The 27,175-nt window shown below is 57.7% G+C and overlaps 1 protein-coding gene across 1 annotated transcript in view; it reads left to right on the top strand.

Annotated features, from left to right (window-relative positions):
• Positions 1 to 27,175, top strand: part of LRP1 (LDL receptor related protein 1) — a gene marked incomplete at its 3' end in the record, with an annotated part of 88,779 nt that overhangs the window by 17,459 nt on the left and 44,145 nt on the right. The window contains exons 4-16 of the mRNA XM_041472679.1: positions 645 to 782; positions 3,210 to 3,329; positions 5,199 to 5,327; positions 5,471 to 5,734; positions 20,599 to 20,761; positions 22,457 to 22,679; positions 23,647 to 23,836; positions 24,945 to 25,088; positions 25,240 to 25,476; positions 25,799 to 25,979; positions 26,089 to 26,311; positions 26,508 to 26,697; positions 27,009 to 27,134. Of these exons, the coding sequence (XP_041328613.1) occupies positions 645 to 782; positions 3,210 to 3,329; positions 5,199 to 5,327; positions 5,471 to 5,734; positions 20,599 to 20,761; positions 22,457 to 22,679; positions 23,647 to 23,836; positions 24,945 to 25,088; positions 25,240 to 25,476; positions 25,799 to 25,979; positions 26,089 to 26,311; positions 26,508 to 26,697; positions 27,009 to 27,134 (2,328 nt within the window). The remainder of the gene's footprint in view (positions 1 to 644; positions 783 to 3,209; positions 3,330 to 5,198; positions 5,328 to 5,470; positions 5,735 to 20,598; positions 20,762 to 22,456; positions 22,680 to 23,646; positions 23,837 to 24,944; positions 25,089 to 25,239; positions 25,477 to 25,798; positions 25,980 to 26,088; positions 26,312 to 26,507; positions 26,698 to 27,008; positions 27,135 to 27,175) is intronic.

Raw genomic sequence — 27,175 nt, 5'->3', positions numbered from 1 at the left:
TAGGGCAAACTCTGCTGTTGGAGCCTCTGGTGAAGGTGACTGGGATAAAATGGGACCGTGCCTGGACACGGTGTGTGCTGTGCCCTTCTCACTGCTCGTGGGGGCCCGCGGGGACCCACTGAGCTATTTCTGCCAGCCCTGCTGAGGGGAGGGTGAGGCATGAGCAGCCCCTGGAAAATGGGATTTCAGTGTTTTGGCTGGGCAGAGAAGTGTTGGTAGTTCTGGTGAAACGCTGTGTGTTCAGCCCTGAAACATGGATTTGGGACAGGGAGAGGAGGAGACCCCATGGAGGGGGTCAGGATTGGCAGGGGCTGTGCCAGGGCTCATTGTCACCCCTGCAGCCACCTCCAGCCTGGGGTGAAGCCGTGCTGAATGTTGCAGGAGCTTTCCCCAGGGTTTCAGGCTGTTAATGGATTTATGGTGTGTTTGTTGTTTGTCTCCATGCCTTGCTTCTTTTCAGAGGAGCTTAAAACTAAAGCCTGGCTTCCTTTGTAATTTTTCCAGTTAATAATGGAGATTAAGTCTCCTTGTGCTGGGCTCAGAGGGGCCCCCCCCATGTGCCACGGCCTGGGGACAAGGGGAGTGCTGGCACCCAGAGAGTCACAGTCCCTGTGCTGACCCTTGTGCCATTTGGTGCCCTGCAGGTCCCCAGAGCAAAGTGTCCCGCTGCCAACCCAACGAGCACAACTGCCTGGGCACCGAGCTCTGCATCCACATGAGCAAGCTCTGCAATGGGCTCCACGACTGCTTCGACGGCTCCGATGAGGGGCCGCACTGCCGGGGTAGGTTTGGGGGTCCCAGCAAAGGGGGGCTGCCCTCTGGGGTGCTCCCCAGCAGGGTGGGAGTGAGGAGGTGCCTGGTTTCTCCTGCTGAGTGTCAGCCCCACCACATTCAGGTTTGACACTGGCACGATACCAATGCACCCATGAAAAGATATTTTTCTCAAATGAGTGTGACCAGAAGATGAGATGTGACCAGAAACAGAGATCTGGGGGGGCACAGGGTCCCAGGAAAGGGGGGATGCCCCCTGGGGTTCTCCCCAACAAAGTAGGAGTGAGGAGGGGCCTGGTTTCTCCTGTTGAGTGTGAGCCCCACCACACTCAGGTTTGATGCTGGTGCAATACCAATGCACCCGTGAAAAGATTTTTTTCTCAAGTGAAAATATGTTTTGAGATGCAACCAGAAATATCTTGTGAGGTGCAAACCAGAGGTTTGGGGGGCACAGGGTCCCAGGAAAGGGGGGCTGCCCCAATGGGGTGGGAGTGATGAGGTCCCTGGTTTCTCCTGTTGAGTGTGAGCCCCACCACGCTCAGGTTTGACGCTGGTGCAATACCAATGCACCCATGAAAATATTTTTTTCTCAAGTGAGTGCTGTGAGATGTGACCAGAAAACAGAGGATTTGGGGTCCCAGGAAAGGGGGGCTGCCCTCTGGGGTGCTCCCCAACAAGGTAGGAGTGATGAGGTGCCTGGTTTCTCCTGCTGAGTGTGAGCCCCACCACACTCGGCTCAGCATAGTCTGTCACAGTTTAACACTGGAGCAATACCAATGCACCCATGAAAAGATATTTTTCTCAAATGAGTGCTGTGAGATGTGACCAGAAACAGAGACTTGGGGGATGCAGGGTCCCAGGAAAGGGGGCTGCCCCAACGGGGTGGGAGTGATGAGGTGCCTGGTTTCTCCTGCTGAGTGTGAGCCCCACCACACTCAGCTCAGCACAGTCACAGATCCAGAGATTATCCAGAGCCGCTTGGAAGTGAAATGCCCATCATTCCTGAGCCTGCAGCCATGAAATAGCTGCTTTGTCTCCTGGGCTTAAAAGCTCCAGGCCTGGGGTTCTGGTCCAGATAAGAGATACCACTGTGGTTTTTTCCTAATTTCCAGGAGCTTTGTCCCCGCTCCTGGCCTGTCCCCGTGGCTAATCCTGCTGGAAAACTCCCTAAACCAGCGTGCTGCTGTGCAGATTAATCGCTCAGAAATGTGTGTCCCGGGCTGACCTTGTGTTCTGGAGCCTCTCCACTCCCCAGCCCTTCCCTGCCTGGCCTGGGGGGCTCCTGTCCTGCTCCTCCAAGACCCCCGGCCCCAAAGGGCTCCCTGCTGGGACCCAGCTCCTCTCCACTGCCTGGATCCCATGGGAGCAGCCCGGGGCAGCTCTTGCAGCTGTGCCTGAGCTGAGAATTAATATTTCAGTAAGAGCTCTCGTTACTTAAGTGGGATCTGATTTTTCACGGCCGGGCAGCACGTGAGCCACGTGAGCCGTGTTGGGGCAGCTGCTCAGGGATTTGGGCACCTGGTGCTCGCAGGTTTGGGCACGCTGGGGCTGCCAGCCCTCGGTGGTGCTTGAGCTTCACGCCGAGTCCCCCCTGCCCGGGGCAGGTGCCACCCCAGGGAGGCATTTCCTCCCTTTCCTCGCAGCTGCTTGCGAGTTCCAGCCTGCCACTGCCCCAGGCGTGGGCAGGCCTGGTTTCTCCCCAAGCTGTCACCCCAAGCTGTCACCCCGAGCTGTCACCCCGAGCTGTCACCCTGTGCAGTCACCTTGAGCTGTAACCTCGAGCTGTCACCCCAAGCAATCACCCCGAGCTGTCACCTCGAGCTGTCACACTGAGACATGACCTCAAGCCATCACCCCAAGCTGTCACCCTGAGCCATGGCCCCAAATCGTCACCCCAACCCCTGTTCCCACTCCTGCTGCTGGACCATTGCTCCCCCATCTCTGCTGCCCTTGCAGACATGCTGGGGGTGGTAATGCCAGTGCAGCCCCCGTGCTGAACCCCCACATTGTCCCCTCTGAGCACTCCAGGGTTGGAAAGGGGGGAATTCTGGCTCTCTGGTGCATCCACGTCCCTCAGGATGTCCTGGATCTGCATCCCATGCCACTCCTCTGCACTAGGGGTGCCAGGTCTCAGCCACCCCTGGAACTGGCACAGAGTCAGCAGCACTGGGGGTGGCAGGGGCTGCTCAGACCCCCCTCCCTGGAGCAGCTGCGTGTCCCACATGTCCTCCCTCCTTCTGCTGGTGCATCCATGGACTGAGGGGCTCAGTCCTTCTCTCCTCTCTGGGGAGGTGTGAGAAATGTGAAATTTCCCAGCAAATCCTGACAGGATTAGGTGATCCTAATGAGGTCTGGCGATCCTGCTCACCCAACCCTTGGTCCTTGGTGTCCACCCCTGGGTGACACCCTCTCTCTTCCATCTTCCCTGTCCCCTGTAGAACAACTGGCCAACTGCTCGGCTCTGGGCTGCCAGCACCACTGTGCACCGACGCTGTCGGGCCCCGTGTGCTACTGCAACCACTCCTTCCAGCTGGCCGAGGACAGGAGGAGCTGCAGAGGTGGGTCGGGGCTGGCCAGAGCCCTCACTGCCTGCTGCTGGCCGTGCCTGCTCGGGGATGGGGCCAATGTCACTGCTGGCAGCAGCGCCGGGGCTTGGCCGTGTGGGGACGGGGCTGGGCAGGGCTTGGGACAGCACGGGGCAGGTGGGATGGGATCCATGGGATTGGATTTATGGAATTGGATTTATGGGATTTATGGGATTGATAGGATTGGATTTATGGGATGGGATTTATGGGATGGGATGGGATTTGTGGGATTGGATTTATGGGATGGGATCCATGGGATGGGATTGATGGGATTGGATTTATGGGATGGGATGGGATTTGTGGGATTGGATTTATGGGATGGGATGGGATCCATGGGATTGGATTTATGGAATTGGATTTATGGGATTTATGGGATTGATAGGATTGGATTTATGGGATGGGATTTGTGGGATCGGATTTATGGGATGGGATGAGATGGGATTTATGAGATTTATGGGATGGGATTGATGGGAGGGGAGGGGATGGGATGAGATGAGATGAGATGGGATGGGATGGGATTTATGAGATTTATGGAATGGGATTGATGGGATGGGAGGGGATGGGATGAGATGAGATGGGTATCGGATTTATGGGATGGGATGAGATGGGATTTATGAGATTTATGGGATGGGATTGATGGGATGGGAGGGGATGGGATGGGAGGGGATGGGATGGGATGGGATTTATGAGATTTATGGAATGGGATTGATGGGATGGGAGGGGATGGGATGAGATGAGATGGGTTGGGATGGGATGGGATTTGTGGGATTGGATTTGTGGGAGGGGATTGAATTGATGGGATGGGATTGATAGGATGGATGGGATGGGATTTATGGGATTTATGGGATGGGATTTAGGGAATGGGATTTATGGGATGGGATAGGGATTTATGGGATTGATGGGATGGGATTTATGGGATTTATGGGATTTATGGGATGGGATTTAGGGACTGGGATTTATGGGATGGGATGGGATTGATGGGATGGATGGGAGGGATGGGATGGATGGGACTCCCCCCGCTGTGGATGTGGCTCCCAAAAGCCTGAGTGAGGAATACTGGGAATGAGGAAAAGGCTTTGTTTTTGTGCATGGAGTCAGGGGCTGGTGCATGCTCCTGGCATCCCTGCCTCAGAGAGGATGGGAGAAATAGGAGAGGGTCACAGCAAGGATTGATGGCATCAGTGTGATGGAAACAAGCCTGGAAGTGAGAGATTGTGATGGCTCCATCCCTTTCATGTGGTGGAGGGGACCATTCCCAGCTCTGGCACAGAGCTCTGGGGGATTCATCTCTTTCATCTGCCCGAAGAAAGAGCAGCTGAGCCAGGGGTTTGGGAGCTGGAGATTAGGGGGATTTGGAGTGGGAATGGAGGTGCAGAGCTGGGGGGAGGCTCTGTGGCCAGGCAGGGGCTGTGTTCCTGCAGCTGATGCTGGAGCAGGGAACCAGGGGCTGCCTGCCTGGTCATGGGGTGCCCTTGGAGGTGAGGGGCCCTTGGATTCCTTGGGAGGCTGATGTGAGGGTGCCTTCAGTTCCTCTGGAGGCTGATGTGAGGGTCCCTTTGACTCCTCAGAAGGTTGATTTGAGGGTTCCTTGGATTCCTTGGCAGGTTGATGTGAGGGTCCCTTTGACAGAAATTTGATGTGAGGGTTCCTTTGACAGAAGGTTGGTTTGAGGGTTCCTTGGATTCCCTGTCAGGCTGATGTGAGGGTCTCTTTGGCTCAGGGATCATCCCCTCCTCTCCAGCTCCACCTTGGAGAAACTGGGGGGCTTCATTTCCTCTTCAAGCAGGAAAGGAGGGGTTTTTTTTCTGATCCAAATCTTGGTTTTTTCCCTGTCTTTCCCAGACTTTGATGAATGCACCGTGTACGGGACCTGCAGCCAGACGTGCACCAACACAGAGGGCTCCTACACGTGCAGCTGTGTCGAGGGCTATCTCCTGCAGCCAGACAACAGATCCTGCAAAGCCAAGAATGGTGAGACCCTCAGCAGGGAGAGCTTCGGGTGGCGCTTCAGGACAGCCCTGCAGACCACAGCCCTGCCCTGAGGGCTCTTCCCTGGGGTTACAGCCACAGGACTGAGGTGTGCCCTGACCCTGTTGTCCCCTCCTTGCCCCCAGAGCCCGTGGATCGCCCTCCTGTGCTGCTCATTGCCAACTCCCAGAACATCCTGGCCACGTACCTGAGCGGGGCCCCCGTGCCCAACATCACCCCCACCAGCGCCAAGCAGACCACGGCCATGGACTTCAACTACGTGGAGGACACGGTGTGCTGGGTCCACGTGGGTGACAGTGCCTCCCAGACCATCCTCAAGTGTGCCAAGATCCCCAACCTGAAGGGCTTTGTGGAAGAACGGTCCATCAACATCTCCCTGAGCCTGCACCGTGAGTGCCCACTCCCCTCGGGACCCCCGTCCTGCTCCCCCATCCTCAATTCCCAGGCTGTGGTGGGTGAAACTGGGAAGGAGGCAGCTTCCCACAGGTCATTCCTTTGCCTTTTGTCATTATTTCTATCCAGTTCAGCAATTTCTTGGTGTGCAGATATGAGGAGAAGCAGTACAGGGAGGAGTGGAGCAGGTTTTGGGATTCAGTTCTTGCTTCCTTTGGTCCCACCCCAAACAAGTGACCGAGTCCCACCCCATAAAAATGACCGAGTCCCACCCCAAAAAGTGACCAAGAACAAACTCCCAACCCACAGGTGCCTCTGTGGGTGCCACTGAGTCACGGTGTGAGTGGCTGGTGGCAGTTTCCTTCTGCTGGTGGCTCCGTGGCCAGAACGAGTGTGGTTAAAGCTCCGTGTCCTGTTTGGGCTTGCTGGTCCCAGCTCTGCAGTCAGGATGGGAGGGAGAGTTACTGGTTGGGATTTTGGTGCTCTCTGAGGAGCTTCCAGCACCTTCCCTGCCTGCACAGAGCAGTGGGGCTGGTGGGTGCCACAGCAGGAGAGCTGGGATGTGGGACACCATTCTTGTCACTGCTTTTGTCCTTTGACCAAGTCACTCGGGGTGGAACTGGGGGATCTGGGGCTTGCAGTGGGTCACTGTCAGGTTTTTGCTTCCCTGGTGTCATTCCCCCCAGGGATTTTGCCTCCTGAAACTGGGGAGGCTTCCAGGGGGGCCTGAAGCAAGAGGGATCCCCTTACCCCACCCGCTGTGCAATGGCTCATCCAGCAAATTGGGATGGACAGATCTCTGCAAAGGACTGAAGGTCCTGGGTGGATCTCAGAGCTGAGAGGGATTCTCTGCAGAGGGCAGTGGGGTTTGAGCTGGGATCCTGGGGGTCCTGGGGGTCCTGAGGATCCTGGGGGTCCCGGGGGTTCTGAGGATCCTGGGGGTCCTGGGGATCTCAGGGGTCCTGAGGGTTCTGGGGATCCTGGGGGTCCTGTGGGTTCTGAGGATCCTGGGGGTCCTGAGGATCCTGGGGATCCTGGGTATCTCAGGGGTCCTGGGGGTCCTGAGGATCCTGGGGGTCCCGGGAGCCCTAGGGGTCTTGGGGATCCTCGGGGTTCTGGGGATCCTGGGGATCCTGGGAGTCCCGGGGGTCCTGGGGGTCCTGGGGTCTGTGTGTGGCTGGGCTGGGCAGGCTGTGGGCACTGCCAAGGGTGTGTGCACAGTTAATTTAAGCTCACCCTGTGTATTTTTAGGGCAGGGTGTATTTTTAGGGAGAGGCCTCACCCTTTGCTCTCACAGGCGACTGATAGCGTGGAGTTGAACAGGACAGGGCTCGGCTTCCCGCTCCCCTCCTGGGATTTAGGGGTGTCCCTGGGATTTTGGGGTGTTCCTGGGATTTAGGGGGTCTCTTTAGGTGCCCCTCTCCCTTGGAGCAAGGCTGGCTCATCAGCACAAAGGAAGTGGAGGAGTGAATTCCCCCAGCACCGGGGGAACTGAGGTCGGGATGAGGAGATATAATGCCACTCTCCTGCAGGACACTGGCGAGACCCGTGAATCCAATTAGTGGTTTCCCTCTTTATTTGCTTCTTTATGGCATTATCTGCTCCCAGCAGGAGTGGGGCCTCCCTGGTGCCTGCTGCTAATGGGGCTTGAGCTGGCATCTGATGGGGGGAGATTGATGCTGAGGGGCTGGAGAGCAGCAGCTCCAGCTGCCCGGGATGAGCCTGGCTCCCATGGCTCCCCTGCCTCCCTGTCCTGCTCCTGCAGAGATTACTGTCACTTGTGCTGTGGGAGATGTGTTAAATGAAGGCTGTTAACAGCCCTTGGCACGACCCGATGTCCTCGGAGCTTTGTTGTTCCCCTGGTCCTTACACTCCCAAAGCTTTTTGCTCGGGGCTTCCTGCAGCGCCTCCCCCTCGGCTCCCACCTCGCTGCCCGTGGATATTTGTCACAGGCACTGATTTTCTCACTTGATCTGAGCTGGCTGGTTCCCTACCCTCAGGTCTTTTTCCGGGGACACACTAAAAATCAGAGGCTGGTAAAGCCCTCCATCCATTTCTCTTACAAAAATCCCTGCTTTGTGTTGGAGCTGGATCATTTCTCTCCACCATCAGTCAGAGTGGGCTGGGGGGGCTCTGGCCACCTCGGGGGGATGTGTGGGGCTTGGGACAGGTGGGATGATGTGGGGAGGGATCCAGCCTGTCCCCATCTCGACAGGGACCTTGGAAGTGACACTGTCCTGCCAGCCCTGGGTGTCCCTCAGTGCTCACCCCCATGATGAGGATGAGGCACAAGCCACGGCACGGGAAGGGCTCATCCTTCCTGCCAGCACTGAATTGTAACAAGGAGAGCTTGTCTTATCCTTCCTCCCATCCTGCTGTCCCTCTCCTCCTCTCCGTGTGACAATCCTGCAGTGTTCCTGGCCAGGAGGATCCTGGCAGGCTCAAGGACGGAGGCACGTGCCTGTGCCCAGGCTGCCCTGACCCCTTGGAGCATCAGGATGGCACAGGGGGGTTCACTCTGAACCCCCTGTCAGCCCTGAGCCCCTCTGGCATGGGGCAGGGGACAGCTGGGGACCTGTCCCAGCTCCCCTTGGACCCTCTGTGCTCCGTGGCAGACCCTTGACCTCCGGGGACTTTGTGATCCCGTGGGTTTTCTCAACCAGATTCCAGCCTCCACGTGTTTGCCCAGACAATGTCCTTGTTTGTTTGGAGTTGGGCTTCCAAGGAATTTCAGAGCCAAACAGAGCACTAAAAAATAATAATTAAAATCTCTTGCTGGGCTCTTGTGCTGCTGCTTCTCTTGTCACGGCTGGAGCTCTCTGCTCCCCCAGCTCCCCCAGCTCTCCAAGCTTATCCTGCTGGCTTTGTCCCCCCATTCTGCTGGCCTTGTCCCCCCATCCTGCTGGCCTTGTCCCCCCATCCTGGAGCTGTTTGTCAGGGATCACATCCTTGAGCAATCCTGGCCATGGACCCAGGGAGGGAAGCAGCTGTGCTGGGGGATTTGTGCCTCCTTCCATCAGATTCATGTCCCTGTCCCCTAGAGGTGACACCAGGAGGTGGGAACACCTCCCTAGAGCATGCAGAGAGGCCAGGACTGTCCTCAGGAGGCCACCTTTAGCTGGCAGCAGGCCAGGGCTGTGCTGGTCACCTCTGGGCCCCCACGCTGGCGTTGACAGCGGTGCTAAATCCCCGTCTCCGGTGTGCTGTGATCGGGTGACACTCGGCTCCCAGGGCAAGACTTTGCTTGGGCTGTGGAAAAATACTGGGGAACACGTGTCAGGAGCCAGAGCACTCGGCTTCTCCGTGGCTCTTGGGGTGGCTGCCCTCTCCCTGCCCCTCCCCTCCCCTTCCCGTGCTCTTTCAGTTTCTTTTTCCCCTTTTCCGTGGCTTTTTGCGTGGTCAGAACCGGCAGGATCTGGTCACCAGCTGAGCTGGGTGATGCCAGGGAATGCATTTACTGTGCTGGCAGGTGCCTGGAGCTGGCACTGCCTCATCCCAGCTCTGGTGCTGCTCCTTCTCAGTCCCAGTGCCACTCGCTCTCCCAGTCCAGCCCTGCTCCTTCCCAGTCCAGCCCTGCTCCTTCCCAGTCCCAGTGCCACTCTCCCAGTCCAGCCCTGCTCTCCCAGTCCAGCCCTGCTCTCCCAGTCCCCGCACTGCTCCTTCCCAGTCCCAGCACTGCTCCTTCCCAGTTCCACCACTGTTCTCCCAATCCAGCACTGCTCTCCCAATCCCAGTGCCACTCTCCCAGTCCCAGTGCCACTCTCCCAGTTGCAGTGCCACTCTCCCAGTCCCAGCACTGCTCTCCCAGTCCCAGTGCCACTCTCCCAGTCCAGCACTGCTCCTTCCCAGGTGGAGCAGGCAGCAATTCTGCAGCTCAGCAGGATCCATGCAGGGCTGCTGGGGAAGGACTGCAGAGGTGCCATGATTTATTATTTCTCAGTTTAAGCTTTGTTGTTTTCCTTTATAAAACAAGCCCCCGGGAAGGGGTTTGAAATATCAGGACATTTGATCCTGAGTGCATTATAAACCCTAAACACCAGCAATCTGGCCACCATTAAAATCCCTTCCTGGGCAGCATCAATCCCAAGCTGCCCAGCTCGGGGGGTGTTTTCATTGACTCCGTGTCACTGTCACTCGGAATGGCCTGTCCCCGTGCCAGCAGGCAGAGGAGCTGTGGCTGCTGGGACAGATTGATTTCAGGGCCGTGTTGCTCTGCAGAGGAATCCAAGTACATTTCTTCCCCCACTTTGCATGGAAAGCTATTTTTCTTCCTTGCTGCCTCATCCTGGCCAAGAAAGAGGCTCCGATGTGAACTCACTTGGCAGGAGAGGGGGATGATTGGTAACTTCATCTCGTGGTTCCTTTCTGTTGGGTTTTTTTTTTGGTTTTTTAACTGTTTATGGCTGTTCTTGTTGCAGTGAGGAAGGAAAGATGGAGCTGGGGGAGAGCAGGGGATGGGGGAGAAGGGGATAAATGGGAGTAGGGGGTAAATGGGAACAGGGGATAAATGGGAACAGGGGATAAATGGAGCAAGGGATAAATGGGAGCAGGACATGGAGGGAAGGAGGGGATAGGGGAGAGCAGGGAATAAATGGGAGCAGGGGATAAATGGGAACAGGGGATAAATGGAGCAAGGGATAAATGGGAGCAGGACATGGAGGGGAGAATGGGATAGGGGAGAGCAGGGGACTGGGGAGAGCAGGGGTTAGGGGAGAGCAGGGGATAAATGGGAGCAGAGGATAAATGGTAACAGGGGATAAATGGGAGCAGAGGATAAATGGTAACAGGGGATAAAATGGGAGCAGGACATGGAGGGGAGCAGGGGATAGGGGAGAGCAAGGACCAGGATGGATGGGAGCAGGGAATGGGATGGGTGGGAGAAGGGGATAGGGGAGAGCAGGGACCACAGGGGAAAGCAGGGATTGGGTGGGAGCAGGAGATGAAGGAAAGCAGGAGCTGGAGGGAGCAGGGGATTGGGGGAGCAGGGGATTGGGGGAACAGGGGATGGAGGGCACAGGGACTGGGGGCCATGTCTGGAGCCGTGCACTCACACCAGCTCATTGTGTGGCAGGGGACAACACCATGATGGTGATTTTAATCAGTCTGTTAACGAAGATCTGGCACTCATGACCCTGCTGTGGCTCTGCCCAGCACCTCTGGCTCCCCTTACCTGCTGTTTCCCCTCATAGGGAACAGAAATAAATCTCCCAAGGGACTGAGACCCCCCACAATCCCCTCCAGGCTGTGGTGGCAGGGGTGAGCTGCATTCCCACAGCTTTTGCTGGAGACAAAAGGGTGACACGAAGGTCCTGAGTCATCAGGATGCTCGTGCCCAGGGATGGGTTTGATTTCACATGGACTGGAGCATGTCTGTCCCAGCACACATCTGTCTGTCCCAGCACACATCTGTCTGTCCCAGCACACATCTGCCTGTCCATCCTGCACTGCCTCATGCCAGGCTCACTGCAGGAGCCCCTTGGGACCTTTCCTGCCCACGCTGGCCCCATTTTTGCTTTCTCATCCCCCCTCCCCCCAGATCACCCCAGTGACGGGTTCCCATCGAGCCTGTGTCTCTCTCCTCTCACCCAGAAGGAAGCCAAGTGCCCCGTCCCTCCCTCAGCCTCTGTGGAATATTTGTGCCCGTGGAATGGTCTCATTAAGGCAGAGTAATTAGCGGTCCCTTGGCTGCCCTCCACACCCGGAGCTCATTCCATTCCATCCCTGTTCCTGCTCTTCCCACCTCCGGTGCCTCAGCCAGGCTCTGCAGGGATGCTGCAGGGTTGAGCCAGGACATGGGCAGGAGTGAAAGTTTGGGGTGTCCCCAGCCTGGGGAGCTGGAGGTGGTGTCAGTGAGGGGCTGGAGATCCCTTGGACATGATTCCCCTTCAGATACAGCCATGGTGCTGCACTGGAGCAGAACACAGCCTGAAAAGGAGGCAAATCTGGGGTGTCCCCACCATGGGGTGCTGGAGATGGTGTCAGTGAGGGGCTGGAGAGGTGCTGTGATCCCTGATTCCACTTCAGATGAAGCCATGGTGCTGCACTGGAGCAGAACACAGTCTGAAGAAGAGGCAAATTTGGGGTGTCCCCACCATGGGGAGCTGGAGGTGGTATCAGTGGGGGTCTGGAGATCCCTTGGACATGGTTCCCCTTCAGTGGTGCTGCACTGTGGGTCTGAGGCACAGACAGCACATGCACTGGGGCTCCCAGTGCTCCCTGGTGAAGGGCAGTGCTCCAGCCTGTCCCCAGGCTGGGATGTCCCTCTTGGGGGGGCTGCACAGCCCGTGTCACCCCCGAGGAACGTTTGGCTTGTGCAGGGCGGGCGTGAGTGCGCGCGGAGCCCCAGGGATCCATCCCAGCACCGACTCAGACATCCTGGCCGCGGGCCACCGCCTTCCACCCAGCGGTTCCTCCTCGCAGCGAAACATCTTAGCGCAGAGCGGGGGGTGAATTTATTTATTTTTGAGCCTGGTTTGCTGAGGCAACGAGGCTGACGTGACGGCTGTGGCCGTGTGTGGTGGTGGCAGCCGTCCCTTCCTGCCCTGCTCGGACACAAGGACTCGGCTGTTCCTGGGAGCAGGGGGGGCCATGCCGGACCCTCGGGGGCACGGGGTGTCTGTCCGGCCGTCCGGCGCCCTTGGGGGGGCGGGAGTTTGTCTTTGTGCTCGTTCCTGTTAACATACTTCTAATTAAGGAAAATTGTCCCCAGGAGCAGTGTTTATCCACGGAGCGCGGTGCCGTCACAGAGACGGTCTTGTTCTCCCGCCGAGAGGATGCCTGTGGAGGGAAGAGACAGAAATTCCTCCAGATTATGGCATTATGTAAATGTATCAAACGGATCATTCCCTATAAAAAAAGGAAAGTAGGAAACCGATGTATTTCAGCAGCCCTGGGGACCGCATTCCTGACGAGCCTCCGTTCCCGCGCCGCCGGCGGCGTTTCTGAGCCGAAATATTCGGCGACTTTTCCAAGATGTTTTTCCGCCGAGGCCGCGTGCCGGTGGCTCCGGGCGCCCGGGGGGCTCGTGGGGCCACCCACCAGCCTGCCTGGGTTTCTCACTGGGTGGCAAGCTGGCCACGGCTCCTGCTTGCCCCACGGGATGCAGTGTCCGCTGCTCTCCGTGGGATGCGGTGTGGATGGGCAGCTGTGATGTGAACGTGGCTCTCCTGAGGCTCTTGGGGTTTGTGTCAGGGCTGGTTGACCCTGGGGAAGCAAGAACCGGCTGTTTATAGGACTTTAATATTCTTTATTTATTCTTTGTTGCTTTATTATTCGTTATTTAAAGGCAGATGTTGGCAGTGGTGGTCGGTCCGTCTCTGTTCTCTGTCCTGTGTGCTGGGGCACGGGGGAAAATGCTCCTCAGCAGAACAGGAACAAGGATTTGGTGTCGGAGTTCTGTGCCCAAGGATGTTCCTGGCTGCTTCAAGCAGAGCTGGGACCTCTCCTGCCCACCATCCCTGTCCTGCTCTCCTGGGAATGCTCCCTTGAGGGGAAGTGGAAGTTTTCCCAGACTTAGAATCATGGAATTATTAAGGCTGGAAAAGCCCTCTAAGACCCTCAAATCCAACTATTAAGCCAGCGCTGCCAGGTCATTGCTGAAACCTGTCCCCAAGTGCCACATCCAGATGATGTTTTTGGCTGCTTCAAGCAGAGCTGGGACCTCTCCTGCCCACCATCCCTGTCCTGCTCTCCTGGGAATGCTCCCTTGAGGGGTAGCTGGGAAGTGGAGGTTTTCCCAGACTTAGAATCATGGAATTATTAAGGTTGGAAAAGCCCTCTAAGACCCCCGAGTCCAACCATTAAGCCAGCGCTGCCAGGTCATCGCTGAAACGTGTCCCCAAGTGCCACATCCAGATGTTTCAGGAGGAATTTCTTCATGGAAAGGGCTGTCAGGCATTGGAAGGGGCTGCTTAGGGAGGTGGGGTGCCCATCCCTGGGGGTGTCTGAGGAACAGCTGGATGTGGCACTCAGGGATCTGTCACAGCTTGGACTCGATGGTCCTGGAGGGTTTTTCCAACCTCAGGGATTCTGAAATTCAGGGATTTTTCGCTGTGTTAGTTCCTGAGCTTGTTGAACCTCTGTGGATACAGGGGGTTTCTCCTTTTCCTTGCTCAACTGTGCAGGAGCCTGGATGAGCTGCTGAGTGGCTGCGTCCCCCTCGCAGCTGTTTGAGGACTGTCGAAATCCCTGGTTTAATCCGAGGGAAGATTGTGTGTTTCCTTCCTCCTCCTGTCAGGCCACAATTGATGTGTTTGCAGACTGCACAGCAACTGATTCATGCAGAGCAAAGTTATGTGCTGGGTCAGCAAAGCTCCTTCCCCAAAAAACCCACAGCCCTGCAGTGCCTCACTGGGAGTGGGGTAAATTGGGTTAAGGGAGGGAGAAGCTCGGGCTGCAGCTCCAGTGGGAAATGTGGAGCTCTGTGACCCACTTGTGTCAAGGAGTTCTTTGAGTGGGACTGTCCCACCCGGAGCTCTGGGATCCCAGCAGAAGAAGGATGTGGCCAGAGGAGATGCTCTGAGGGTTGGAGCAGCTCTGCCATGGGAGAGCTGGGGGTGTTCACCTGGAGCTGAGAAGGTTCCAGGGAAAGCTCAGAGCTTCTTGCAGTGACTGAAGAGGCTCCAGGAGAGCTGGGACAGGAGCCTGGAGTGACAGGACACAGGGAATGGCTTCCCACTCACACAGAGAGGGGTTAGGTGGGATTTTAGGAAGAAATTCCTGCCTGTGAGGGTAGGGAAGCCCTGGCACAGAGAAGCTGTGAGCGCCCCTGGATCCCTGCAAGTGTCCAAGGCCAGGTTGGATGTGGCTTGGAGCAACTTGAGATAGTGGAAAGTGCCTCAGGTGGGACTGGGATGATCTTTAAGATCCCTTTTGATCCAAACCATTCCGGGATTCTCTGAAAAGGGAAAATCCAAGCTCAGTGTGACACGCAGGGTTTTGCGGCAGGATCGCTCGGGCCCTGGCGGGTGTGAAACCAGGAAACATCTGTGAGGGTGGGTTTTGGGGTTTGCTGAAGTTGCCAACCCGCCCGTGTTGAGCAACTTTAGTGAAGTTCCCTCATCCTCCATCCTCCCTCCATCTGCCCTCCCTGCTGGCAAGGCCACCTCCCCCCCGAGCGGGGCTGCTGGCCTGGACCCTGTCCCCGTCCCTGTGAGGTTTTTTTGGCTGCCTGTCCCAGGAAGAGCCTTGGAAAGCCGACATTCCCCGCTCTCTGCCCCCACCAGCTCAATTCCAAAGGCTCTCAAATAAATAAATCTTGGGAAACGAGCTCGGCGTGTCGCAATCGCCCGCAACGCCCCGCCGAGGTTGAGCAAGGAGGAGGATTGATTCCAGGATGGGAATTGGTGGGGAGAGGCGCCTGAGGGGGGCTCTGGGAGGGAGGGGGGTGGTCTCCACCCCTGGGAGTCTCGGTGCAAATCACCTACGACCCCTCCAGGGCACAGGGTCATCCCTGCTGGTCCCCTCAGGTGGGTCCAAAGGGTGTTTTTATGGTCATGGGTGGCCGTGGCACTGTCCCATTCTGGGGAGGGGGGACGCAGGGGGAGACTTCCCCCCTCTCCAAAAATTGAGAAGGAGGGGGGTTAAAGTTTCTGCAGGCCAGCACCAGGGCTTAAAATAGATGTTTTCTAAATTAGCTTCCACCAAAAGTTCAAGAGGAAATCCAGGTTTAGCTGAGGCTACAAGAAAGAGCTGAAAATAATAATAATAATGATGATGATGATGATGAAAATAACAATGATGATGATAATAACAACAGCGGTAATAATAAAGAAATAAAAAGTGATTCCTACGAAGGAGAGGGGAGGATGGTGAGCGGGGAGAGAAGGAGCAAAGCTGGAAAACAAAAGCCTTTGAGGAGGGTAATGCTTTCCAGCTGCAAAAATAAAGCCTAGGAGAGGAGCAAGTGCTTGCGTCACCCCCAGCCCCCCAGCCCTGTGCTGCCCTGCTCGGAGCTGGGGCCTGTCTGGAGACCCCCAGCTGGACCAGGACCCTCTGCTCCCGCGGGCTGTGGCAGGATGGGTGTGAGGGGAGCGTGGGGCTGGAAGTCTGTGGCTTGTTTTGGCCATTTTCCCTTTGGATTCCTCTGAGTGTTGGGCTGGACGCAGCTCCAGCTCGGAGGGAGAGGCAGGAGAGCAACGGGAAAGGGGCTCTGCTGGTGGGACAGAGGGACAGAGATGGTTGGACCCCCTCGAGGAGGAGAACCCGGGGGTCTGCAGCAGTGGGTGGGGGGCGAGGGCCCCCGAGCCGTTCTGCCAACGCTCCCCATCCGCCCCTGCTTGGATCGCTCCCCCGGTCCTGTGACTCTGACTCAGCCACGCAGGCGCCAGCCAAGACCTGCTTTTTTTGGGGAATTCTTGCACATCCCTTTGCTGAAGCGTTTCTCGCCCCGGCAGGGCCCTGCCGCCCCCTCCCCACGTCACAGGGGGGTTTGGGGGTGCTGGGTGGGGAGCAGGGGAGGGCGCTGGGTGCTGCTGGTGACTGCAGGACTCTGTCTCGGGGGCAGAACATGGCCCTTGCACCCCAATGTACATTTTTAGGTGGTTTTCATCCCAAACCCCTCTGGTTTGTGATGGGATAGGGGGTCCTGGCTGGAGCAGGAGCCTCACGAGCCCTGTGCCAGCCCTGGCACGTTGGGAGCCCTGTTTGGGGTTGATGCTCATTCCTTGGCTCGGGCTGTTTCCACTTGTTTTTACGAGCTGCCTCTCGCCGGGTGGCGGCTGCGGGCGCCGCGGCCTCACCCTTCCGGAGGGGGGGTCACCGTCGGCATCAGCGTGTCCCCATCCCCGTCCCCCGTGGCCCACGAAGGGCTGGGTGAGCTGGCCTGGCTGACTCAGGGATGGGAGTTGGGGTTTGTGCACCCCAAACTCTCTGCGTGCTCATCCCGCGCTCTCCTGGCGGCGTGGATGGAGTCGGCGTCGCCGAGGAGAACCCCGGGACCGGGGTGGGGTGGGGGCATTGCAAAACCTCCTGGCTTGATTCGTGTTTTCCCTGCCGAGCTGCTGCGTTGGTTAATAATTCAGTGCTGTCTGGCCCTGCTCCACTGGGGCTGTCTGGGTCTCACTGACCTTGGGGTCCTGGGTCCTGGCGCTGCTGTGGCCCATCCCGGCTTCTCTGGGGCTGTCCAGGTCCTGCTGGCCTTGGGATGATGGGACAGGGGGGTCACTGTGCCCCATCCCTGCTCTTCCAGAGCTCTCTGAGTCCTGCTGACCTCTAGATGCTGGGACTGTGAGGCTGCTGTGGCCCATCCTTGATCCCTCAGGGCTGTCCAGGTCCTGCTGGCCTTGGGATGATGGGACAGGGGGGTCACTGTGCCCCATCCCTGCTCTTCCAGAGCTCTCTGAGTCCTGCTGACCTCTAGATGCTGGGACAGGGGCGTCACTGTGCCCCATCCCTGCTCCTCCAGAACTATCCAGGTTCTGCTGGCCTTGGGGTGCTGGGACAGGGGGTTTGCTGTGCCCCATCCCTGCTCCTCCAGAACTATCCAGGTTCTGCTGGCCTTGGGGTGCTGGGACAGGGGGTTTGCTGTGCCCCATCCCTGCTCCTCCAGAACTATCCAGGTTCTGCTGGCCTTGGGGTGCTGGGACAGGGGGTTTGCTGTGCCCCATCCCTGCTCCTCCAGAACTATCCAGGTTCTGCTGGCCTTGGGGTGCTGGGACAGGGGGTTTGCTGTGCCCCATCCCTGCTCCTCCAGAACTATCCAGGTTCTGCTGGCCTTGGGGTGCTGGGACAGGGGGTTTGCTGTGCCCCATCCCTGCTCCTCCAGAACTATCCAGGTTCTGCTGGCCTTGGGGTGCTGGGACAGGGGGTTTGCTGTGCCCCATCCCTGCTCCTCCAGAACTATCCAGGTTCTGCTGGCCTTGGGGTGCTGGGACAGGGGGTTTGCTGTGCCCCATCCCTGCTCCTCCAGAACTATCCAGGTTCTGCTGGCCTTGGGGTGCTGGGACAGGGGGTTTGCTGTGCCCCATCCCTGCTCCTCCAGAACTATCCAGGTTCTGCTGGCCTTGGGGTGCTGGGACAGGGGGTTTGCTGTGCCCCATCCCTGCTCCTCCAGAACTATCCAGGTTCTGCTGGCCTTGGGGTGCTGGGACAGGGGGTTTGCTGTGCCCCATCCCTGCTCCTCCAGAACTATCCAGGTTCTGCTGGCCTTGGGGTGCTGGGACAGGGGGTTTGCTGTGCCCCATCCCTGCTCCTCCAGAACTATCCAGGTTCTGCTGGCCTTGGGGTGCTGGGACAGGGGGTTTGCTGTGCCCCATCCCTGCTCCTCCAGAACTATCCAGGTTCTGCTGGCCTTGGGGTGCTGGGACAGGGGGTTTGCTGTGCCCCATCCCTGCTCCTCCAGAACTATCCAGGTTCTGCTGGCCTTGGGGTGCTGGGACAGGGGGTTTGCTGTGCCCCATCCCTGCTCCTCCAGAACTATCCAGGTTCTGCTGGCCTTGGGGTGCTGGGACAGGGGGTTTGCTGTGCCCCATCCCTGCTCCTCCAGAACTATCCAGGTTCTGCTGGCCTTGGGGTGCTGGGACAGGGGGTTTGCTGTGCCCCATCCCTGCTCCTCCAGAACTATCCAGGTTCTGCTGGCCTTGGGGTGCTGGGACAGGGGGTTTGCTGTGCCCCATCCCTGCTCCTCCAGAACTATCCAGGTTCTGCTGGCCTTGGGGTGCTGGGACAGGGGGTTTGCTGTGCCCCATCCCTGCTCCTCCAGAGCTCTCTGAGTCCTGCTGACCTCTAGATGCTGGGACAGGGGCGTCACTGTGCCCCATCCCTGCTCCTTCCTCCAGGGCTCTCTGGCTCCCTCTGACCTCTGGGTCCTTCTGTGTCCCTGCTGTGCCCCATCCCTGCTTCTCTGGGGCTGTCCAAGTCCTGCTGGCCTTGGGGTGCTGGGACAGGGGGTTTGCTGTGCCCCATCCCTGCTCCTCCAGAACTGTCCAGGTCCTGTTGGTCTTGGGGTGCTGGGACTGAGGGGTCACTGTGCCCCATCCCTGCTCCTTCTTCCAGGGTTCTCTGGCTCCCTCTGACCTCTGGGTCCTTCTGTGTCCCTGCTGTGCCCCATCCCTGCTCCGCCCTGTCCGTGCTGGCTGTGGTGCTGCAGTGATGGGGATGCAGGGTCTGGGGGGGCACTCATCCAAAGGACAGCTCTCCAAAACCCTTGTGATCTCTGGGAGCCGCAGCCCCTCAGCCTGGCCCCTGGCCTGGCAGGCTCAGGAGGGGCTGAGCAGTGCTGAGCCCTGCCCCGGTGGCCAGGCAGGAATTCGGGCACGTTGGGTTGATCCGATTTAACAGGATTTTTCACTGCTTTAATTAAATGCTCACACGCTGCGTGCCAGGTGCTGTCTCTCACCTGCCCCAGGCCCCGGGGTGTCCCTGCAGCTCTGGATTAGCTCTGCTCCCACCTTGCCCAGCGGGATCTGCCCTTGGCCCCCCTCGCTGCCACGTGTCCCATCCCTGTGCTGCTCTTGGAGCCCCTTCCCTGCTGCCCACTCCCTTCTCCAGCAGCCACCGTGCTGAGCTCCCCCTGCCCCGCTGCTGTTCCTGCAGGGTGAATTCCCAATATTCCTGTGGGATAAATTCCCAGTATTCCTGCAGGATGAATTTTCAGTGCTTCTGCAGGGATGAATTCCCAGGGTGAATTCCCAGTGTTTCTGCAGGATGAATTCCCAGTGTTCCTGCAGGGTGAATTCCCAATATTCCTGCAGGATGAATTCCCAGTGTTTCTGAGGACTTAATTCCCAGTGTTCCTGCTCTGCAGGATGAATTCCCAGTGTTCCTGCAGGGTGAATTCCCAATATTCCTGTGGGATAAATTCCCAGTATTCCTGCAGGATGAATTTTCAGTGCTTCTGCAGGGATGAATTCCCAGGGTGAATTCCCAGTGTTCCTGCAGGGTGAATTCCCAATATTCGTGCAGGATGAATTCCCAGTATTTCTGAGGACTTAATTCCCAGTGTTCCTGCAGGGGGAATTCCCAGTGTTTCTGCAGGATTAATTCCCAATATTCCTGGAGGATGAATTCCCAGTGTTTCTGAAGAATTAATTCCCAGAGTTTCTGAGGACTTAATTCCCAGTATTCCTGCAGGATGAATTCCCAGTATTCCTGCAGGGTGAATTCCCAGTGTTCCTTCAGGATGAATTCCCAGTGTTTCTGAGGGATGAATTCCCAGTGTTCCTGCAGGGTGAATTCCCAATATTCCTGCAGGATGAATTCCCAGTGTTCCTGCAGGGTGCTCCCCTGGTGCTCACACCAGGTGCTCTCCTGGCTGTGTGTGGTGTCCCTGGCTTGTCTGGGGGCAGCAGGTCACCCTGGGGTGCTGTGGGTGCCCTGTGGATGCCCTGTGGGTGCTGTGGGTGCCATGGGCGCCCTGTGGATGCCCTATGTGTGCTGTGGGTACTGTGGGTGCCCTGTGGGTGCTCTGTGGGTGCTGTGGGTGTTGTGGGTGCCATGGGTGCCATGAGTGCCCTGTGGGTGCCCTGTGGGTGCTGTGGGTGCCCTGTGGATGCCCTGTGGGTGCCATGGGCGCCCTGTGGGTGCCCTATGTGTGCTGTGGGTGCCCTGTGGGTGCTCTGTGGGTGCTGTGGATGCCCTGTCGGTACCGTGGGTGCCCTGTGGGTGCCATGGGCGCCCTGTGGGTGCCCTGTGGGTGCTGTGGATGCCCTGTGGGTGCTGTGGGTACCCTGTGGGTGCCCTGTGGGTGCTGTGGGTGCCCTGTGTCTCCACACAGGGTGACCAGAGCAGATCCTTGGTAGGGCTGCAGGTCCCAGTGCATTCGTGGCTCATTCCTCAGCTGTGCTGGCGTTTGTCACCCTGGGGGGCTCCTGGCTCTGTCCCTCCCCACCTGACCCCCCCTTCCCTCCCTGTCCTGGCCCAGACGTGGAGCAGATGGCCATCGACTGGCTCACGGGCAACTTCTACTTCGTGGATGACATCGATGACAGGATCTTTGTGTGCAACAAGAACGGGGACACCTGTGTCACCCTGCTGGACCTGGAGCTGTACAATCCCAAGGGGATCGCGCTGGACCCAGCCATGGGGTGAGTCCTGGGAATTCGCCACCCTCGGGGACAATTGGCGAGGGTGGCCTGTCCCTCTGGGGTGGGGGGGGGTTTCCTGTGCCCTCTGTGAGCCCTCCCTGCAGGGACACTGCCCACCCAGCAGCTGTGCAGGGCTCAGTCCGGTGGGACACACCTGGCCCGGATCAGGAGAAGCTGCTGCTTGCAGCTCGTGACACACAGCCTGGTCACAGCTTTGCCCCAAATCCCCACAAAAACGACCCTAAAACCCCCAAAATGGCCCCAAATCCACAAAAAACGACTGTAAAACCCCCAAAATGGCCCCAAATCCCCCAAAAATGACCCTAAAACCCCCAAAATGACCTCAAATCCCCCCAAAAAGACACTAAAACCCCCAAAATGGCCCCAAATCCCCCCAAAATGGCCCCAAATACCCCAAAAAAGACCCTAAAACCCCCAAAACGGCCCCAAATTCCCCCAAAAACTACCCCAAACCTCCAAAATGGCCCCCAGATGACCCAAAATATCCCTAAAATTCCTCCAGTTGTCCCCAACTCCCCCCAAATGTCCCCAAGTGTCCCCCAAATCCCTCAAATGTCCCTAAAATAACCCAGAAAACCCCAAAATGCCCCCAAAAGGACCCAAAAAGCCCCAAAATGTCCCTAAAACTCCTCCTAATGTCCCCAAATGTCTCCCCAACCCCCCAGAACCCCTCAAAATGTCCCCAACCCACCAAATGTCCCTAAATGTCCTCAAAATGTCCCCAAAATGACCCCAAAATGTCCCCAAATGACCCCAAATGTCCCCAAAATCCCCAAAAATTGTCCCAAAAACGCCCCCAGGGGGGTCCCAAGGCTGCCTGCCAATGTCCCCAACCCACCAAATGTCCCTAAATGTCCTCAAAATGTCCCCAAAATGACCCCAAAATGTCCCCAAATGACCCCAAATGTCCCCGAAATCCCCAAAAATTGTCCGCAGGGGGGTCCCAAGGCCGCCTGCTCCCGGTTTTGTGGCACTCACAGGCTCTCCCCTCCCTCCCCACAATGCCACCTCCTCGATGTCCCTTTGTCCCCAGCCCGAGTGGCTCCGTGCACAGCCAGGGCAGCTCCCTGGTGCCTGTGTGTCCTGGCACTGCCTTCTGCACAGCTTTGAGGGTGGGGATGCCAGGATTCTGAATCATGGGAGCAGCTCAGGGCACCCCTGGCAGCTGCCAGCCCCACGGCGGGCAGAGCAGAGTAACCACCAAAGAGGGAAAATTCCCCTCTTGCCAGCTGCTTTCCTGGTGGGCACTTCCCTCCTGGCTCTCATGGAAAAAGCTGGTGTTGCTGAGCAGAAAATCAGGATTATTTCGTATAAACAAACAAATATCACAGGGAATCCTGGAGGGAGGCTCCAGGCTCGAGCAGGGCTGTGCAGACAAGCCCCTCAGGTGACTGAGTTAAGTCCCCTGGGCTCTGTGGTGGCAGTGCTGATCTCAGGCTCTGCTGTGCTGCGCTGGGAGTTGCCACCACAGGCAAGACAGCTCTGGGATGCACAGCAGCCACCTCAGGTTGTGTTTTCACATGTACAACCCCACGTGTGCATGTGGGCTCCTCTTCCTGTAACACCAGCACATCTGAATCTCCCAGGAGCTCTGTGGGCATCCCCACGTCCACATCCTCCCTCTCCCAAAACTCATCCTGGCTCTGAGCTCCCTGCTCTGCTCTTCTCTCGCAGCAAGGTGTTCTTCACCGACTACGGGCAGATCCCCAAGGTGGAGCGCTGCGACATGGACGGGCAGAACCGCACCAAGCTGGTGGACAGCAAGATTGTCTTCCCACACGGCATCACCCTGGACCTGGTGAACCGCCTGGTCTACTGGGCTGATGCCTACCTGGACTACATCGAGGTGGTGGACTACGAGGGCAAGAACAGGCACACCATCATCCAGGGCATCCTGGTGAGGGGGTGTGGGGGACAGGGGTCCAAGCTCGGTGTCCTGGGTGCCACTGCTCTGCTGGTGGGACTTTAGAGGTCCAGCAAAGTGAGCACTGAACGTGGTCCTGCCAAGGATGATCTTGATGGGCAAGACCACAGTGCTGGTCAGTGATGGGTGAGAGCCGTCAGGTGGGATGGCCATCACTGATGGTCAGTGATGGGTGAGAGCCATCAGGTGGGATGGCCATCACTGATGGCCAGTGATGGGTGAGAGCCATCAGGTGGGATGGCCATCACTGATGGTCAGTGATGGGTGAGAGCCATTGGGTGGGATCAGGGGTTTGGGTGTCCTGGAGCCTGGCTCTCTCAACTCCTAAATCCTCTGTGGCTCTCTCAATTCCTAAATCCTCTGTAGATCTCACAACTCCTAAATCCTGTGTGGCTCTCAACTCCTAAATCACTTGTGGCTCTCAACTCCTGAATCACTTGTGACTCTCAGTTCCTAAATCCCTTGTAGCTCTCACAACTCCTAAATCCCTTGTGGCTCTCTCAACTCCAGAATCACTTGTGGCTCTCAACTCCTAAATCCTCTGTGACTCTCACAACTCCTAAATCACTTGTGGCTCTCAACTCCAAAATCCCTTGTGGCTCTCACAACTCCAAAATCCCTTGTGGCTCTCTCAACTCCTAAATCCTCTGTAGCTCTCACAACTCCTAAATCCCTTGTGGCTCTCTCAACTCCAAAACCACTTGTGGCTCTCAACTCCTAAATCCTCTGTGACTCTCACAGCTCCTAAATCCCTTGTGGCTCTCACAACTCCTAAATCCTCTGTGGCTCTCTCAACTCCAAAATCACTTGTGGCTCTCACAACTCCTAAATCCTCTGTGGCTCTCAACTCCAAAATCCCTTGTGGCTCTCACAACTCCTAAATCCCTTGTGTCTTTCACAACTCCTAAATCCCTTGTGCCCCTCACCTGGTGCCTTCCAGATCGAACACCTGTACGGGCTGACTGTTTTTGAGAACTACCTGTACGCCACCAACTCGGACAACGCCAACGCCCAGCAGAAAACCAGCGTCATCCGCGTCAACCGCTTCAACAGCACCGAGTACCAGGTGGTGACACGGGTGGACAAGGGTGGAGCGCTGCACATCTACCACCAGCGCCGCCAGCCCACAGGTGCGACCCTCACTTTGGAGTTACAGCTCCCTGGTTCCTCAGCAAGGGGCTTGGGTGGGATTTCAGGAGGAATTTTTTCCCGTGGGAAGGGTGGTCAGGTGTTGGAAGTTTCCGTTGCTGGAGGTGTCCAAGGATTGAGTGGATGTGGTGTGGTTGGTTGGGGTTGACAAGGTGGGGATTGGTCACAGGTTGGGCTCAGTGATCTTTTCTGACCTCAGGGATTCTGGGATTCCTGCTCCCCAGGGCTGCTGAACATCCTGGGCTGCCCCCTTTTTCCTGCTAGCACTGTGTCTCTTCCTGTGAGACCTGCACCACGTGGATCATGGAGAGTACAGAGATGTGGGAGCAAATGTGACATCTTAAAATATTAATGGTCCCTCTTACTCTCTGTCCCCACTGCCAGCACGTTCACCCTGGTGCTCCCAAGCGCTGAGGGAATTCCAGGGAGCTGAAAGCCTCCAGTGCTGCTCCAACCCCTCCCTGCATCCATCCCTGCCTGCTCCACCCCCAGCACCTTCCTGCAGTTAATCAATTTACTCCTTATAAATCCTCTTAGTGTCTGCAGCCTGCTTGGCATTTTCCAGCATATAAAATTAATCAGGAGATTTCTGAGCAGGGAAGGAGTGTGATTAAGGGGCTCTCCGGGTGGTGCTGGCTGTCCCTGCTCCCAGGGCTTGTCCCGCCGGTGCAGCAGGATGGGGCAGTGTGGCCATGTGGCTGTGGTGGTGTGCTGGGACATGCTGGCTTGTCCCCAGGGATCCTTCCCATGGGAAAGTCCTTTCCCATCTCTGTGCTGTGCTCAGTCCTTCCCTGACTGGCTGGGAGCTCCTGGGAGGAATGAGCCCCCTTACAGCCCAGGGAGGACCCATGAGATCATCCCCATGTCCCTGTGGTTGCAGTCCTGTGCTCCCTGTCTCCCTGTGTCCCTGTCCCCACCATGATCCATGTCCCCCCTGTGCTCCCTGTCCCCCCTGTGTCCCTGTCCCCCCCATGCTCCCCCCTGTGCTCCCCGTCCCCCTTGTGTCTCTCCCCCCCGGTGTGTCCCTGTTCCCCCTGTGTCCCTGTCCCCCGGTGTCCCCAGCAGCTGCAGCCCCTCTCTGTGTTGCAGTGCGGAGCCACGCCTGCGAGCCGGATCAGTTTGGGAAGCCGGGCGGCTGCTCGGACATCTGCCTGCTGGGGAACAGCCACAAGAGCCGGACCTGCCGCTGCCGCTCCGGGTTCAGCCTGGGCAGCGACAAATGTCCCTGCAAAAGTGAGTGCTGGTCTTCCTGGGGGAACCTGGGGGGCGAGGGGCTGGAACCACGGGCTCTGTGTTCTCTGCTGTGACCCCACAACAGCCCCAGTGCCACCCCCATGGCACTGCCCCGGCCCTGCTGGTGGCCACGGCTGTCCTGTCTCTCCAGAACCTGAGCACGAGCTGTTCCTGGTGTATGGGAAGGGACGTCCTGGCATCATCCGTGGGATGGACATGGGTGCCAAGGTGCCGGATGAGCACATGATCCCCATCGAGAACCTCATGAACCCCCGGGCTCTGGACTTCCACGCCGAGACCGGCTTCATCTACTTTGCTGACACCACCAGCTACCTCATAGGGCGTCAGAAGATTGATGGCACGGAGAGGGAGACCATCCTGAAGGACGGTGCGTGGCCGAGGACCTGGCCTTGCAGGAAGGATAATACAATTACACCTGTCTGAGATACAAGGAGCTTAATGCCAGAATATTCAAACATCTGTTAGCTCAGGGTGATCCCACCTGACGTGTCTATGGTCCAAATTTTCAGTATATTTGGCATTTTGTAAAATTTGCTCTGTTCAAAGAGCAGTTCTAGCAGACTTTCCTGTGGGGCTGGGTGTCCATCATCCCCCTCAATTTGGGGTCAGGATCGTGCACCTTTGGGAATGTTGCTTCCACTTCTCATCTCCTGGCTGGTGACGAACCCACTCTGCTTTTCCCCCCAAAGGCATCCACAATGTGGAGGGGATCGCTGTGGACTGGATGGGGAACAACCTGTACTGGACAGATGATGGCCCCAAGAAGACCATCAGCGTGGCACGGCTGGAAAAGGCCGCCCAGACGCGGAAGACGCTGATTGAAGGGAAGATGACGCACCCCCGCGCCATCGTGGTGGACCCCCTGAATGGGTGAGGTGCTTGGGTGGGCAGGGTTGTCTGGTGGAGCCACGGGGATGTGGTTGGGTCTTGTCACAAGCTGTGGTGGCCAGGCCAGGGCTCAGCTTAATGTCCGTGGCAGGTGGATGTACTGGACAGACTGGGAGGAGGATCCCAAGGACAGCAAGAGGGGCAAGATCGAGAGGGCCTGGATGGATGGTTCCAACCGCAACATCTTCATCACCTCCAAGACCGTCCTGTGGCCCAACGGGCTGAGCCTGGACATCCCAGCCAAGATCCTCTACTGGGTGGATGCTTTCTACGACCGCATCGAGATGGTTTATCTCAACGGCACCGAGAGGAAGGCGAGTGGGGGGTCCCGTGGGTCTGGGACACTGATCATCCACAGCACTGGGGCAGCTGAGCTATGAGCCCCTGCTCTCCCTTTCCATCACCCTGTCCCTGTCCCTGATCCTGTCCCTGATCCTGTCTGTGTCCCTGTCCCTGTCCCTGAGTGCCCATCCCAGCTAACGGAGCCTCTCCTCCTCCCTGCACCCACAGATCGTGTATGAGGGCCCGGAGCTGAACCACGCTTTTGGGCTGTGCCACTACAGCAACTTTCTGTTCTGGACCGAGTACCGCAGCGGCAGCATCTACCGGCTGGACCAGGCCTCCAAGGCCGTGAGCCTGCTGCGCAACGAGCGCCCGCCCATCTTCGAGATCCGCATGTACGACGCCCAGCAGCAGCAAGGTGCGGGGGCACGAGGGGCTGGGGGGCGAGCCTGAGCTTGCCCCTGCCTCTTTTTGTTTCTTGTTAGCTGTCTCTATGCTCCTTGGTTTTCTTTCCTGTTGTTTGTGACCTGCCCTTCCAGCCTTCCCTCTTTTTCCCACGCTAATTCCATCAGGTTCTGTGTCCCCTGAGGGGTCCCCGTGGCCTCACCTGGGGTTTCCAGCTGGCTGCTGTTGAGGAGTCCAGGGGGCTGGGGGCTCCCAGCACCCTCGTGGGTCTGCAGGGGTCCCTGGGCACTAAGGTGCCATCTCCTCACCCCTTTGCCTCCACAGTGGGCTCCAACAAATGCCGTGTCAACAACGGGGGCTGCAGCAGCCTGTGCCTGGCCACCCCCCGGGGCCGCCAGTGCGCCTGTGCCGAGGACCAGATCCTGGGGCCGGACTCTGTCACCTGCCAGGGTAGGCTGGGACCCTCGTGGGGACTCTCTTTCCCTGTGGAA

The sequence above is a fragment of the Pyrgilauda ruficollis genome, unplaced genomic scaffold (assembly GCF_017590135.1).
Source record: "Pyrgilauda ruficollis isolate IOZ18807 unplaced genomic scaffold, ASM1759013v1 scaffold296, whole genome shotgun sequence".
Classification (NCBI taxonomy): Eukaryota; Metazoa; Chordata; class Aves; order Passeriformes; family Passeridae; genus Pyrgilauda; species Pyrgilauda ruficollis.
This window is presented reverse-complemented; position numbering and strand designations above follow the sequence as displayed.